Below are 14,348 nucleotides of genomic sequence, written 5' to 3' on the forward strand. Positions count from 1 at the left end.
ACATCTGTAAGGTGATACGACCAAACCTGACACAGCCAACTCTGCCTCCACAAATTCAGTGCCACTTTCCCATTGCCACTCTGCCCCAGGCAGAGTGTGACATTTCTGAGACAGTCTTCCAACCTGCAACCATTCTTCCAAATCTAGAAGACTATTTCCAGGTGGCAGGAACGCCACCCCTTTTCCCAAGGAATCTGCTCCCATCCTCACTGGGATCCTATAGCAGAGACACGTTCTGCTGAGCCCGAGGCTGATCTCCGCTCCTCCCTTTACCTTTTCCCCCACTCCACTCATGCTGTTGGCTGAAGGCGCTTGGTCCCTGGAACAAACAGCTCAGTCCTGAACAGTCACGCTTGTCCTAGAAAGCCCTGGACACAGATTAAAGCCAAGACAAGCCAACACTGCAGGTACCAGCAGCTGCGCCTCCGCTAACTGCTCAACCGACCCACCAGCACACACAGGCTTCTGGCTCGGCCTGCTCCTCCCTTCCCTGAGAGTGGGCGGCCAAGCAAGCAAGCGGGTGGCCAAGCAATACTGTATGGCTTGGGAGGAAAATGCTCTTTGGGATTTAATCAAAGCTTTCCCAAGGTGTAGATGTAGTTGGCAGGCCAGCAGCTGCACCCTCCTGCTCACTGCAGTGTGTTAACAGTGATATTATCCAAGGGACGGAGAAACAGATCTTACACACACATGCACGCGCGCACCAAGAGGGCCACGCTTCTTTCTGTATGGTTACTTACTAGCTGAAGTGTCTTCAGAGCCTGGCTCAAAGAAGGTTACTTTTCTTCCATCACCTGGTTTCTTCACTGGTGTCTTGAAGATAAAAGGAAAAAAGCCAAACAAAATTTCCTTTTAAAACATTTTTCCTCTCAAGTTTTAAAGTATTCCACGTGCAGATCATCTGACTGGACAACATTTTACTGAAAAATATAGTATTCAAAACCCTCGAATATTACATAGTTAGCAAGAAGAGAGAAGTTCAGTGTTTCTTATTCACTGAACAACTAAAGCTACCTACAGACCAGTGAACTCGTATTAAGAACACAGATCTTGAGAACTAGGTATCACAATAAAGCCAGTTAAACTAACCTTAGGTATTGGCATTGCTGAGGACAACTGGACAAAATGAGCATATACATGAAAGAAAATTCAAATCAGACTTGCTGTTTTAACTCCCTGGTAGCACCTGCTGAATCAACAGAATGCAGGGCTCCTTCCCTGCCCAGGGGCCCAAAGAGAGAGACCTGTAACAAACTTTGGACTGCAATTGGTGACCAACTGTCACTGCCACAAAGTCCTATAACCTACACATCTGCAAGTTTCTAAGACCAACACATTGATTACAGGTTCTGAGGCATCCTATAAAGAAGAAATACATTCATTTTGCCTTTTGATGAGGATTTTATTTACTTGCAAAACTGAACCCTTAATGTATCCAAAATGCACTACTTTTTAGAGACCAGTCATCTCAATACAACCATAGGGCAGAGAGGGTGAATTTACTGCGCTGGTAATGCGTCGCAAAGCTGCTGTTGTTCCAACTCAACTGTTTTGGTGCAGTATCAAACACCAGTTGATTCTTAAGGACTCTTACCTTCTCCTCTGTCTTTAATGCTGGTTTTGGAGGTTGAGGTTGAGGGACTTTGAAACCTAAAATTTCCAACATATTTTCAGCTGCATTGCGTTTAGCAACTTTTTTGTTTGTGCCCATTCCCTCAGCTGTGTGTACACCGACTTTCACCTGGGCAAAAGAAGAATCAAAATAATAAACTTAAGCAGTAGGATGAGGATTCACTTCCTAGTGGTCTCTGTCTCATAGGAGTCACAAAACAGCTCAAAGTGATCATTACTCGAAGCAAGTGATCACTACTCAAAGCACAAAAACCCCAAAGAGAAGTCACACAAACAACTACATTTCATCATCTCCCCGCTGCAAGAGCCTAAATGCTCAAAACTGGTATCATAGCAGACAATTTTTCCAAGCTGAAGTTACAAATTTAACAGATTTACTAATGGAATGGAAAGGAAGCAACCACCTGTCCTGTTTTGGGCAGGACAGGAGAGAGGTTGGGGGAACGCACTTAATTACTGGAGGACAGGAGATACTCAGTACTAGAAATACGACTACACTATTGGGATTTGCAATGCAGGGTGAAGAAAGTGCAGCACTCTAAAGCAACACATGAAATCTCAGGGGAAGGAAGAACACCAAGGTTTGCATTAATAAATCCTACATTACAACATATAAGAAGCTCAGTCTCTCCTAACAGAATATTAATATTCCTATTAATTAAAACATTAGGCAGTTACAACACAGACTTCTGATGCTCTATGCAATTTTTTAAAGAACATGATTCAGATCGCTTTTCTCAAACCTTTATTTGCCTCAAACAAAGCCACTGGATATTTTCTTAATAAACTTTATGGAAACTTGGCTGTAATCCTGTTCCCTTTGTGCATCATCACGACAACCTGACTACCATAAGCCAAAAAGGAAAAAAAAAAAGACATCTCAGCTGTGCAACCAGATGTCTGCAATTACCATACACACCTGCATAACGAACTCCCTGCGCCTTGGAAGGCCACGTTCTGTGATGAGCATGTACTCTGGTTCCTTCTCTTTCTTGGCCTGCTGTATCTGCGCAAGTCTGCTAATGGGATTCATTCCTTGACCATATTCTGGACTTGTTTGCAGCTGTGTAGAACGATGTTTAGGAAATAAGCCAAGATTTGTAAATATTTCATTTAACAGACAATATGCTGTGTGCCATTGAATTAAATCATCTCTAGAATTTAAAGGAATACTGAAATAAAAGTTGCTTAATGAAACACTGTCACAGCCAACGAGAAACACTCATTTTATTTGGCTCTGCTGCCACAGTTGACCACATATAACCTACCACTAGTTTGGTTTTACAAGTTCTAATCCTGTGATATTAGGAGAGAGGCTTGCTGGAGAATTTGCACAAGCAAAATCACGCAAACTCCTAAAGTTTGAAAATTAGAGCTTGATTTTTATAATGCATTTTTTCATAATGCTTCTCTTTCATCCTGCATTTACTGGTACTGATCTACAAGTGGTGTCAGAGCCCATTTACAGTGGCAGCATAAACCATCTCACTTGCAGCACCAGACTGGTGACAAATGTTGAGCAGTTGAAGAGGGTTTATAATTAACTCAAAAACGTCTCTCAGCTGATGATTATTTATAACAGTCAGATTTCCAATCTGTTTGTCTCTTACCTTCACTATTGATTTTGTTTTCTTTTTGATTCGTGGCTTCATTTTCTCAACTGTAGGAAGGGGTGGCAATTTTTTGAGTTCTTCTAAGACTGCTATTGCAGCATTTTTCTTTGAGATCTTCTTGCTCTTTCCTTCACCTTCACCCATGAATTCTCCAACTGACACCTTGGTTACAAAGCTCTTCATGTGGGGAGGACCACTTTCCTTGGTCACCTGTTTCAGAGGGAAAAACTGAGTGAAAGCGTGATAAACACTTATTAAAAAATGGTAGGGCACATTGTTTATAGCAAACTTCTCTCAAGAACTACGGATAAAGAGATTTTAGATTCTCATACAACCCAGAAAGTAGAGATGTAAATCATATTTACTCTAATAACATAATCCCACCCAAATAAACACATACGTTAAAAAGATCAGATGCAGCAAGCAGCAAATAGTATTTACATATATACATCTTATATAATTACTAATTTACTTTTTTGATAGTAGAATAGGACTGTTCTATCCCACTGGCCTGTACTTCCACACAGCTAACATCACCTCATTAAAAACATCATGCTACGGTAACAGAACATTACAGAGAAAGCAATTCTTTAGGATAAAGCGTTTTAGTTCAGAAATCAAGAATTCTGGAGACATCTAAGGGATAGCTGCCTACTACAGATTTAGTCTTTTAATTCCATTCATAACAGATCGCACTTCAAAATATCCATAGACTCAAAAAGTAAGAATGAATTAAGAACTTCCGCCCATAACTGGCTTTGTGTGACTATAATTTTACCAGTGATGCTCAGGATAATCTGCAATAATTGAAAGCTTTGTGTAAACTTTCATAGAATGGTTTTAGAAGCCATTTAGTCACACACAATTGCGTTTTCTTACTATAATAATTCAGATAGTTGACTCAAATGTTACTCTGCCAGCTCAGGAAAGCAGCGTGATAAATTAATATTTCAGTGAAACACGAGATGCTCCTATGGAAGCTATTGATTTAAGAAAACTGAAATGATCAAGGAGGGGCAAAGAGGCAGCAAGCAGCCAGGCCAAAGGAAAGGAAAGTAAGATGCACATGAGGTCACCTCATGGCAAGAAAAGAAACCTACGTGTGAGATTCTGCAATGTGCGGGGAGTCCACATCAGTGCTCAATTAGGCAAATACTTCCATAGATATCTTTCGGAGTGAGCTCTACTATTCTGCCTCAACTCTGCACCTCGATGTTCTAACTATTCGTGTGGGGTTGTGCTTTGTTTCTTCACTGTAATACTGAGTTTTCAAAAAGCTTGGATAAAAGATTGCACAGACGACAGCGTAGCTGTTCACTCATCTTATGAATTTAATGCATGAATTTGTGAACAGGTGGATTTTCCTTTTTTCTTCCCTTTACCATATAAGCTCTGAGACAATCAGGGTGACTGTCAAAAGTAAAAGTGTATTCACAACTAACAGGACATGTTAGAAGTCAGTTGTTTGGGTTATCTAGAAGAAACTCAACTTAATGTGTACCCTTAATATTCTAATAAAAACAAATCTAGAGCTTGTAAAATAAACATACCTCAAAATTCACAGGCAAGTTCCTTTTAAGTGCAATCTCAAAAACTTGGCTTATTTCAGATTTATTGAGATTTTCATCATCTGGTTCTTTTCCGTTAACCTAAAAGAAGCATACTCTATTTAAAATAAAGATCCTATTAAATCGAATTTTATCCATCCAACCAGTTAACTGAACTCTCAAAATCGTAAGCAGTCTAACCTTTACTGCCACTTTACGTGAATGTGTAGAAATGCAGCGCACGTACTACAGAACTGAAACTTAAGCAGCTCATTTGAGGCGTGTGTGTGTGTGTAAAAGCTAGCAAACCTTCATATTTTCATGTGTTCGTTACAGGAAAGAACAAATGGAATAAGGGGCAATAGGTTTAAAAATCTATTTATAGAAAAAGAAATGGAAGTGTTAAATGAACTGATTTTCAAATGGAAGTACCTTTATGAAATACAATTTTCATGGACTGATTGGACATTTGTACCAAAAGCACTAAGACAGCATCAGATAAGAGAAAGGGGAAGAAAAATAAAGATTCTGAGAACGGGACCAATGTGAATACAGGATGGGTAATTCGACCCTGGCATCATCCTCTCTCTTTTAACACGCTCCCCTGTACCTGATTCATCTACAGTTTTTCTTTCTCATCTGAAGAACATACTTCCAGGAACCTGCCTTAAATCTCTGAGAACTTACACCTGCTAGGAGGACAGCAGTGCCAGGTGAAGCTTACCTACAGGCACTTCTATGTACATCCAGGTAAAACTTTGATTGTGATTCCAAAAATGTCTTCACTGATGTTGGGATCAACATGAACTAAGAGGCATGGTAACAGCAACAGAGAAATTTTAAGACTAAGTGTCCAGCAGTGATATTGGAAAGATTAAGATGAACAGCAACAATTTCACCAATTACATTATGCCACAATACTACTTATGCAACCAGGTACCAAAAATGATTTAATATTTTATTGGAGCAGCAGAAATATGCTAGAGAGGTCTCATTGTTTTAAACTAGTTTTGATAGTAGCAAGCATCCTCAGTGTCTGGAACTAACAAGTTAGATTAAAATATGAAGAACTTCTTTTTTCCATAGTGCTTAAAGCATCCTCAGAACAAAACATGAGTAAAATTAAATTATCTCCACTCCTCCCACTGTCCCATTTGATTTCACACTGTTCTTATGGGCTGACCTTGTATTTCAAGTTAAAGTTGCAAACACTTCAGAAGAGTACCAATAGCCTCACATCCCTTTACAATGAAAGCCTCTGGTCACAGAATCATAGAACAGTTTGGGTTGGAAAAGACTTTAAAGCCCATCCAGTTCCACCCGCTGCCACGGGCAGGGACATCCCCCTGGCTCAGGCTGCCCAAAGCCCATCCAGCCTGGCCTGGAACCCCTCCAGGGATGGGGCAACCACAGCTTCCCTGGGAAATGCGTGCCAGTGCCTCACCACCCTCATGGTGAAGAAATTCTTCCTAATGTCCAGTCTAAATCTGCCCCTCTCCAGTTTATACCCGTTCTCCCTCGTCCTATCCCCACAAGCCTTTGTAAACAGCCCCTCCCAGCTTTCTCGCAGCCCCTTCAGGTACTGAAAGGTCGCTCTAAGGTCTCCTTGGAGCTTTCTCTTCTCCAGGCTGAGCTCCTGTTCAGTATCTCCAGGCTGTGACGCTTCCTGCTACAAGCTACAAGCAGTAGCTTGCTGCTACAAGCAGTTCCCAACTCAAGTGCACGTGAAAGAGTACAAAGAGCAATCTTCAGGTCTGCAAAAACCCAGAGCACATGCTGGTCCCACTCTCAGAGGAGTGAGACAGATGCCTTGTGCTTGAGACCATGTGAGAAAACCTGGAGGCAACCCCTGCAGCATGGGAACCACGCTGTACCTCAGCAGAGCAACAACATAGGTGAAAACTGGCCAAATGAAGACTGAATACAGGAGCCAAGAATCTTGCTCATCATATTCTAAAACCTATTTCAAATGCAAGCGGTAAGTTCCAAAGGAATAGCATCATATATGCAGAAAAAATAGTGGAACTACTAAGGTCTTAATTTATTATGATTTAGGTGTTAGAGCTGGTTTACCGCCAGCATCTCTAGGAATGATCCATCACTACCTTTACTGTCAAAACTTCAGCAGAGTCACTTCAATTAGAAATATTTTTTCCCTCTATATAATTTCAGATATATTCTAGTTTTTTCAAATTCCAACATTTTTCCTTGTGAAAATGACAAGGACTTCTCTTTATCAGACTGAGCTTCCCCCATTTAATATCCTTTCAAGAGAATACAAATAAATAATATGGAATATTTTGCTGTATTACGGTGGATATTCTTGATCTTCCAAGTCTGTTCATACAGTCTAAAACATAGGTACTTTTCTTCACTGTCTTTATCTAAAAAGAGTGAATTAATAGGAAAATAACAATTAACAGCGAAATAACAATTAACAGATTGTAGCTATTTTATGGAGTATTTTGCTTCTACTTGAGTTCTGGATCAGTTTATTTTATAAGTAAAAAATCATACACATACTCTCCTTTCCCTGTACACCTCAAGATAATCTATGAGATCTGCTTTTAAAGGGATTCCACATGTGCATCGAGTAACCTCTCCAAGCAATCTATGCCTCTGAATCAGAATGACACCAACAATATAAGCATTTACCACTCTCAGCTCTCAAATTATTCAAATTCATCCCTAACAAGTGGAAAAAAAAAAAGCACAAAAGGATACAAAAGTGAGATTAAAAGACTCACTACACTACTTTAAAGAGGGATCTGTCCTTTCCTAGGAACTCTTTCAAAGCATTTCCTCAAAGTCTGCTTATGAGCAAACGATGAAAACATGAAATGATGAAGCTGCTGATTAGAACTACCCTGATTTCAACACAGCTTTCAGTCTGACTATTTTCTTCCATGTTAATGGCATAAAAAGCAGCTGATATTTAGGGTGGAAGGGCCCTTCGGAGGTCTCCTACTACAGCCTCTCACTCAAAGCAGAGCAGACTTCATACTTAAATTGGGTCGCTCAGGCAGGGTTTTGTCCAGCTGAGACCTAATTAAATTATTTCCCTGCCACTTGCATCTGGATTTGCAGTCTGAGAAGGTGTGGGAAATGGTCATTCTTACCCCTACAATCTAATAATTTTATTCAATTATTCCTTCTTAAGTACAGTATACTTTCTAAATTAAATTAAAAATAAAATACTGTAAATACAAAAATTTATAAAATAAAAAAAAATCTAAAAAATTACCCATCCCTCAAAACTACAAGAGTTAAAGCTTAAGCATATTCTGTTTACAAACACACACACAAATGGGATAGACAAAAATAACTACATTTAGAAGGAAAATTCCTGGCAACATCAAAGGACAAGTAGGAAGTATCAGGATTACATCTGCTTGTGAAATCTTTATTTGCTTCCATTGGACAGACACATTATCACAGCAACTTTTATGATCTGGCACTACTGCATCCTTCAAGGACCTTGCCTCACCGACTGCAAGTACCGACAGTGCTCAGCAGGTAAATTTTCCTTATTTTAATCTTCCTCTGGTCTACTGCAAAACACCATTACAAAAAGAGTAATTCCCTTACACACTCCTAAAACTACAGTATTTATAAGCCAAAAATATTAATGAACTTATCATCCAAGTACTAAACTTCAAATTAAAGATCTTATCCAAGTACTTCCTATAAAACCACTTACACTGTTCAAAGGATTGCTCTCCTTAAGCATAGCTATATTTCTTACACTTCATTTTGTGGACAAGTCAAACATAAATAGAAAAACAAAATGACAAATGGATGCTTCTTGTGAAAAATTAAGTGACCTGCCCAGCATACATAAAGCAGGGTTAAGACAGCATTCAGGTCCCAATAAGCTTGCAGCTGCTTTAGCCATAAAACAATTCTCCCTTCTTGCAATTTCTTGCATCGTTTACAATACCATTTCCCTTATTATGCCCTTAAAAATCGAAGAAAAAGGAGAGATTCTGTAGGTTTACTTCCTTTGTCTCTCGATTTACACTCCTTGCACTGAATGAGACACCCTACAGGAAAGGATACGTGGTCAAATAAAGACAACTGCAGTGTTTGTTCTGAAGACATCATGTTACTCAACCTTAAACACAACTCTACAAATATTCAGCAAGTCACTTGCACAGAAGCACTTCTGAAAAAGTGAAAAGGATTCAGTTATATGTGATCCTACTATTTCCTGCAGAGCTGGGACTCCTTGGGTCCAGTACACAGAACTTTGCTACCTGAGGTGGAAAAGTGGCTGATGACAGTAGGTTATCTTTTAGAAGGGCAAGTGCAAAAAGAGGATATTACACATCACTGACAGAGAACAACAGTCAGGAATCTGGGGTTCCCCTACACTGAAAGGGAACATCCCCTGCAGGCTTCACCTTTTGGCAGACTCGTGTTTGCCCCTGCCCGCACTCTGCCTATCACCAGTTCAGTGCAGAACTCTTTCATCTCCACTCTTTCAGCTTCCATTCCCACCAACACTTTCTTCTTCCCAACAGCATTTGTAACCCCTTTACTCTTATCACCCTCCATCATCCAATAATCAACATTCCTCCAGGAGAGCTTTCAATTTCCTGAACCACTGCCTCCCTAGGCCTCTTCCCTGAACCACCAGATCCAGTGTTTTTGCTTATTTATCAGAGCAAAGTTTTAACTCAATGTCCCTTGGCTTCACAACACATTTCCCCAGTCCTCACGCTCTTGGTAGCTCCAGGTATTTTTTTCCCCTCAGTCTCAGACCCCTTGTTACCTTCTTGCCTAATCCTTTATTTCCCTTCTTTCTCAGCATGTAGCCAGACTGTGTATTTAGGAAGTCCTCATGCTCCCCAGATTTGAAGTTACCAGTCCAACTTCTGCTTCCCATTCTCCACCTCTCCGGCAATGTCCTAGTCTCTCTTGCTTCCAGGTTTGTATTGCACGGCTGCCTTCTCAGCAGCATCTGGATGCCAGCATGGACTACATCACGAGAACTCTTGCTCTTAGCTCTAACATCAAGCCCTTGTAAGTCACACGTGTATAATGAGCCCATAAAGGAGAGGCTAAATACACTCTCTGAAGCGGCCTACAGCCAAAGCTGTCAGCCACCACATACAGAGAGGGTGCACACAGCCAAACAGCCCCAAAGGCTACGAGTGACTCCTGTGCAGACACAGAGACCACCTGCCCAACTTAAAAAAGAATGAAAAAACCCCAATAACAGCATCTTGGAATGGAAAGTGCTGGGCAGCTATAAAGATATGGAGGGATAAACATTTGCTTCTTGTATTCAGATCAAAATGTGTGTATGAGTTTACTTCTTCCCTGAACTTCCTGCTCTTCCAGAACTTCTGTGGTTCTTTCCAAAATCACACAGGAATGTTTCACAGGAAACAAACCCGTGTCCGATTTCTATGGTGCCCATACTGGAATGCAAGTACCTCATTTACACACTTCTTTAGAAGTTTGTATATGATCGGTACCTGATCAGATATTAGTTTCTATCTATGTTTCCACTGCTCATATCTGACAGAGGTCTATAGCACTGCTGTGGAAAAAATATGACAGCAAAATGATTAATATAACTTAATTTGGGAAAACTCTAGTTCCATAGAAATTTATGGTTTTAAATCAATGTGTTTCTGTTGACACAAGTAGGTCAACACTATAGCACAGAATTAAATATCACAACTCATCTTCCTCTCAGTTAGGAAAAAATCTACAACAATATCCTAGTTTATCTCAGCAATTTATGCTTACAACACTGAGATTAATTCCCACCTCTGGTTTCTCAGGCAAAGGCTCATTCTGCAGAACTTTCAGTGCTTTAGCGGCTGCATCATGCTTAGCAGCTTGTCTTGTTCTTCCTTTCCCATGGAACTGCTGCCCTCCAATTGAAAGCTCAACTTGATAAAGTAAGGGCCCAACAGGAAATGGGTAAAAGTACCTGCAAAGAGAGAGGTTTAAATAAGCAAATATCTTGGCCTACAAGGTAAACAGGAACATAAGTTACACATGGATGAACCTCTTGGATATCAGTAACCACAACTCAGCACTGAATAACTAGGATTAAAAAGCAAAATTTTCATTTAAAGTCTAAAACATTTTCTGGAGACATCTTTGAAACAGATTATCAACATTTTGGTTTACAACATGAACATATTTCTAACCAACTAGAACACGGAAAGAACGTAACTGTGCTTTTATAGACTTGGTAGCCCATTAAGTTGTGAGTTCTCAGTACCTATGCTTACATAAATTCTTCAAACTGAAGCTTAAAATTTAAATACAATTGCTTTAGAAAAAGTATCAAACTGTCTTCTTAATTTTTTCTTTTACACAAGAAGGAAATGCAAGAAATATCTAGCTAACATTTATCTGCTTGTTTCATGAAGCTGACTAGATCCAAATGCTGTCAAAAAGACTTCATCATTTGTTTCAGTTCCCTTTTTCCTCTACTTCCCCTTCCCCCCAAAGAAAAAATAACCTTAAGTAAGACAAATTACAGATACTAATGTTGTCTACTTATCAAAACTTTTGGCTTCCTAAGCTGGCTATGTTTCAGGCGGAATCTCTCTTTAAGGGATGTTGTATTTTTAGCCAGTTTTCAGGAGAAAGCATCAAAGCAACATGGATGATGAGAGCGGAAATTCAAAGATACGAGATTGCAAAACCAAAAAATTAAACAACACATACCGTGGAGGATAAGTACCACCTCTCATAGCATAGTTGTAAGTGGATCTCATCCCTGTATAGGGATCGATAGGTTTGTATATAGGTTTCTTTCCGAGCTTCATGCAAAGTGCATTTAACTCCACTGTGGGGGTTACACTGTCTAAATAAAAAGGAATACAAAGAGTTGTCCAACTGTCACAGGGAACTGAAACAATATAAACTATTATGCTGTCTCAAAGCGGTGAAAAATGAGCACAAGTTTTGCCATACGCAGTGTCTTAAGTGAATAAATTCTGAAACACTAACGAACACAAAGAAAACAAGTCCATGTGATTCATTTGAAATCAGTGTCCTAGTACAGCAGTGACAAATCTTGTTACAAGAAAAGGGAATTTGCTGGGGGCTTTTGTTTTATTTTGCCTTAAACTCGTGAAGCTACTGATCTATTTTTACAGTGCATCTAACAATGTGGTCTGCAGAACAGAAATTTCTCTTCCCCCAATTTACTTTTAAAGTAAATTAACAGAAATGCTATATCCCTTCTTAGGTCATTGAGTACAAAGAGAAACATTTGATCATTCTCAGTAAACAGCAAACACAGAAGGTGTTTTATGACTCTTCACTTTCAAATTGCAACTGGCCTTTTTAAAAGGAAGGTATATTGCTACTACGGACTATCAACGCTTCTCTCGGTGCGGCTGAACAATTGACTCACTGACTATTCTCATTTGAGAGAGAACAGGCAGGTAAATGGTCATTTTTTCTACCACAGGCCTCACTGGTGCAACAACCAGGGCGTACTCTAGTACAAGAGGGCTTTCTTTTAAGGCTATTACCAAAAGCAAATTAGATTATGGAACAGATTCACAGACAAAATTAATAATTGCTAGCTTCTAATACGTCCACGTACAAGATTATTCCTTGCTGTGACCAAATTCCTTGTGTTTTTTTCCCCTTGGGATTTCCTTTTCACTTACTTAAAAAAAAAAGAGGAGGATAAACATTTTCTCCAGGATTCCACCCAATTTTGCCATACAAATAAGGAGGTTAAGCAGTAGCTTCTTCAAGCCTGAATGCTTTGATAAAAAACTTATGCTTTAAATAAAAATCATCTTATTAAGAAGTTACATGGCCTACAATGATCAAACATTAAATCAAGATGATGTCCTCACAAAACCTGACAATTGTCATTGTAAAATATGCAGAATCACTTTTTTTTATTTATCCTTACACAACTTTAAAATACATACCAGGACCAGAAAAGTGTATTTTATTTTTTTTTAAATCAGTTAGTTGTGGAGTATACCTGGATTCTTGCCTTCACTACGAGATGGACGAGCTGTAGGCTTAGGGAATTTTGTCCCTTCCAAAGCTTTGGCAGCTGCCGCATGTTGCGCTTTTTTAATACTAGTTCCTTCAGCTTCCCAGTGCTGGTCCCCAAGAGTCAGCTGCACTGTAAACACCTCAAAATCAGAAAACACTAATTTTATTATGGGCTGTTTCGGAATTCACATAATTGTTTTGTGTCAGAGGGTCTACTAAATCAGTCTTACAGTGATGCAGAAGCTGAGAAGACAGTAATTAAAGCTTTCCTCAGTTAGCATGTCATCTCTTAATTTTAAACATTTTGGACCTCAATAGCATTTCCCTGATCACTGAAATAAGAATCTCACAATACTTGTAGCTGGTAACTATCCTGCACATCGCATGAGATCACATAGGCTATAAACAAAAGACAGCTGGCATCCAACATTGCTCTGAACAACAACCTTGAAATTTACACTTTTTATGGTACATAACTCAATTCTTGCTTTAATGCTGCGGGGTTTTTAGAATGCTGTTTTTCAGCCAGTTGAAGAAAAATAAGTTCACATTGCACCATAAAATCTTCTACATGCCCACAGGTGAGCACGAGGCTATTTGATTACAGAGCAAAGCTCTGTGGCACTTCATTTTCAAGCACATGTGATAAGGAAGGATATATATTGCCCTACATTTTCACAAATAAATCAAACAGCAAGCCAAGGTCTCCCTAGTAATTAAATGAAGTTTAATTTAAATCAGAATGAAAACACAAGTGAACAGATGCTCTGAATGCTATTACAATATTTTTCTAAGTGTAAACCTTGCCTCCTTTGCACACTGAAGCTGACATTACATGTATTTTGGCCAAAAGATTTTTCACTCTTAAAATTATTCAATTCCAAGGCAATTCCTCTAACATACAACAAACACAATTCTGGGAAACACTTTAAGGAGGTGATGTCAGATTAAATAGAGGCATCCCAGACTGATTTTCCTTGTATGCCTTGACCTCAGTTCTCCTGCAAGAGAGATCTCAATGAGGATTAAAAAGTTTAATAGTGCACAGGGGATGGAACTGGATGATCTTTAAGGTCGCTTCTGACCCAAGCCATTATACAATTCTATGATAATGCTAAAATTCCCTTCTTCAGCGTTCTCTGAACTAACACAAACTGCTTGTATGTTTGCTGTATTCCTGAAAAGCAGAACACCAAAGGAATTGTCTATTACTGAGATTCTGACATGAGATACGCCATGGTATGGGATGTGCACCATGTGCTGCTCTGCCCTAGGCATTCTGATATTCCCATGGTGAGGAACTAAAGATTGTTTTGCTGAAGGAACTGCTCCAGAACAGGTGAATGTTCAGTGCCGTTCAATCATGCTGTACTGCAGGCACTGAAGACCACATACTAAGATCCTCGTTTTCCAAATACCGGTCAATTAGGATAGAAAGGTTCATTTTATTTACAACTAAAACAGAGTAACAGTAAAGCAACATTCAGTTATAACGTGCATGAGAAAGAATGACTCTAAAATTGAATAGTAAAACTTACTCTGGGCATATGAACAAATA

General features: G+C 39.4%; 1 protein-coding gene across 8 annotated transcripts in view; it reads right to left on the reverse strand.

Moving 5' to 3' along the window:
• The window catches only part of STAU1 (staufen double-stranded RNA binding protein 1), a 37,164-nt gene that overhangs the window by 10,547 nt on the left and 12,269 nt on the right, over nt 1–14,348 (reverse strand). For 3 of the 8 annotated variants that reach the window (XM_054081395.1, XM_054081391.1, XM_054081393.1), the window contains 8 exons: nt 12,774–12,930; nt 11,489–11,627; nt 10,574–10,739; nt 4,796–4,894; nt 3,243–3,473; nt 2,552–2,695; nt 1,595–1,741; nt 741–813 (listed from right to left, as the gene is read on the reverse strand). In XM_054081395.1, the coding sequence (XP_053937370.1) occupies nt 741–813; nt 1,595–1,741; nt 2,552–2,695; nt 3,243–3,473; nt 4,796–4,894; nt 10,574–10,739; nt 11,489–11,627; nt 12,774–12,930 (1,156 nt within the window). The remainder of the gene's footprint in view (nt 1–740; nt 814–1,594; nt 1,742–2,551; nt 2,696–3,242; nt 3,474–4,795; nt 4,895–10,573; nt 10,740–11,488; nt 11,628–12,773; nt 12,931–14,348) is intronic. The other 5 variants (XM_054081399.1, XM_054081394.1, XM_054081397.1 and 2 more) reach the window with 3 other exon arrangements.

The sequence above is a fragment of the Cuculus canorus genome, chromosome 16 (assembly GCF_017976375.1).
Source record: "Cuculus canorus isolate bCucCan1 chromosome 16, bCucCan1.pri, whole genome shotgun sequence".
Taxonomy (NCBI): Eukaryota; Metazoa; Chordata; class Aves; order Cuculiformes; family Cuculidae; genus Cuculus; species Cuculus canorus.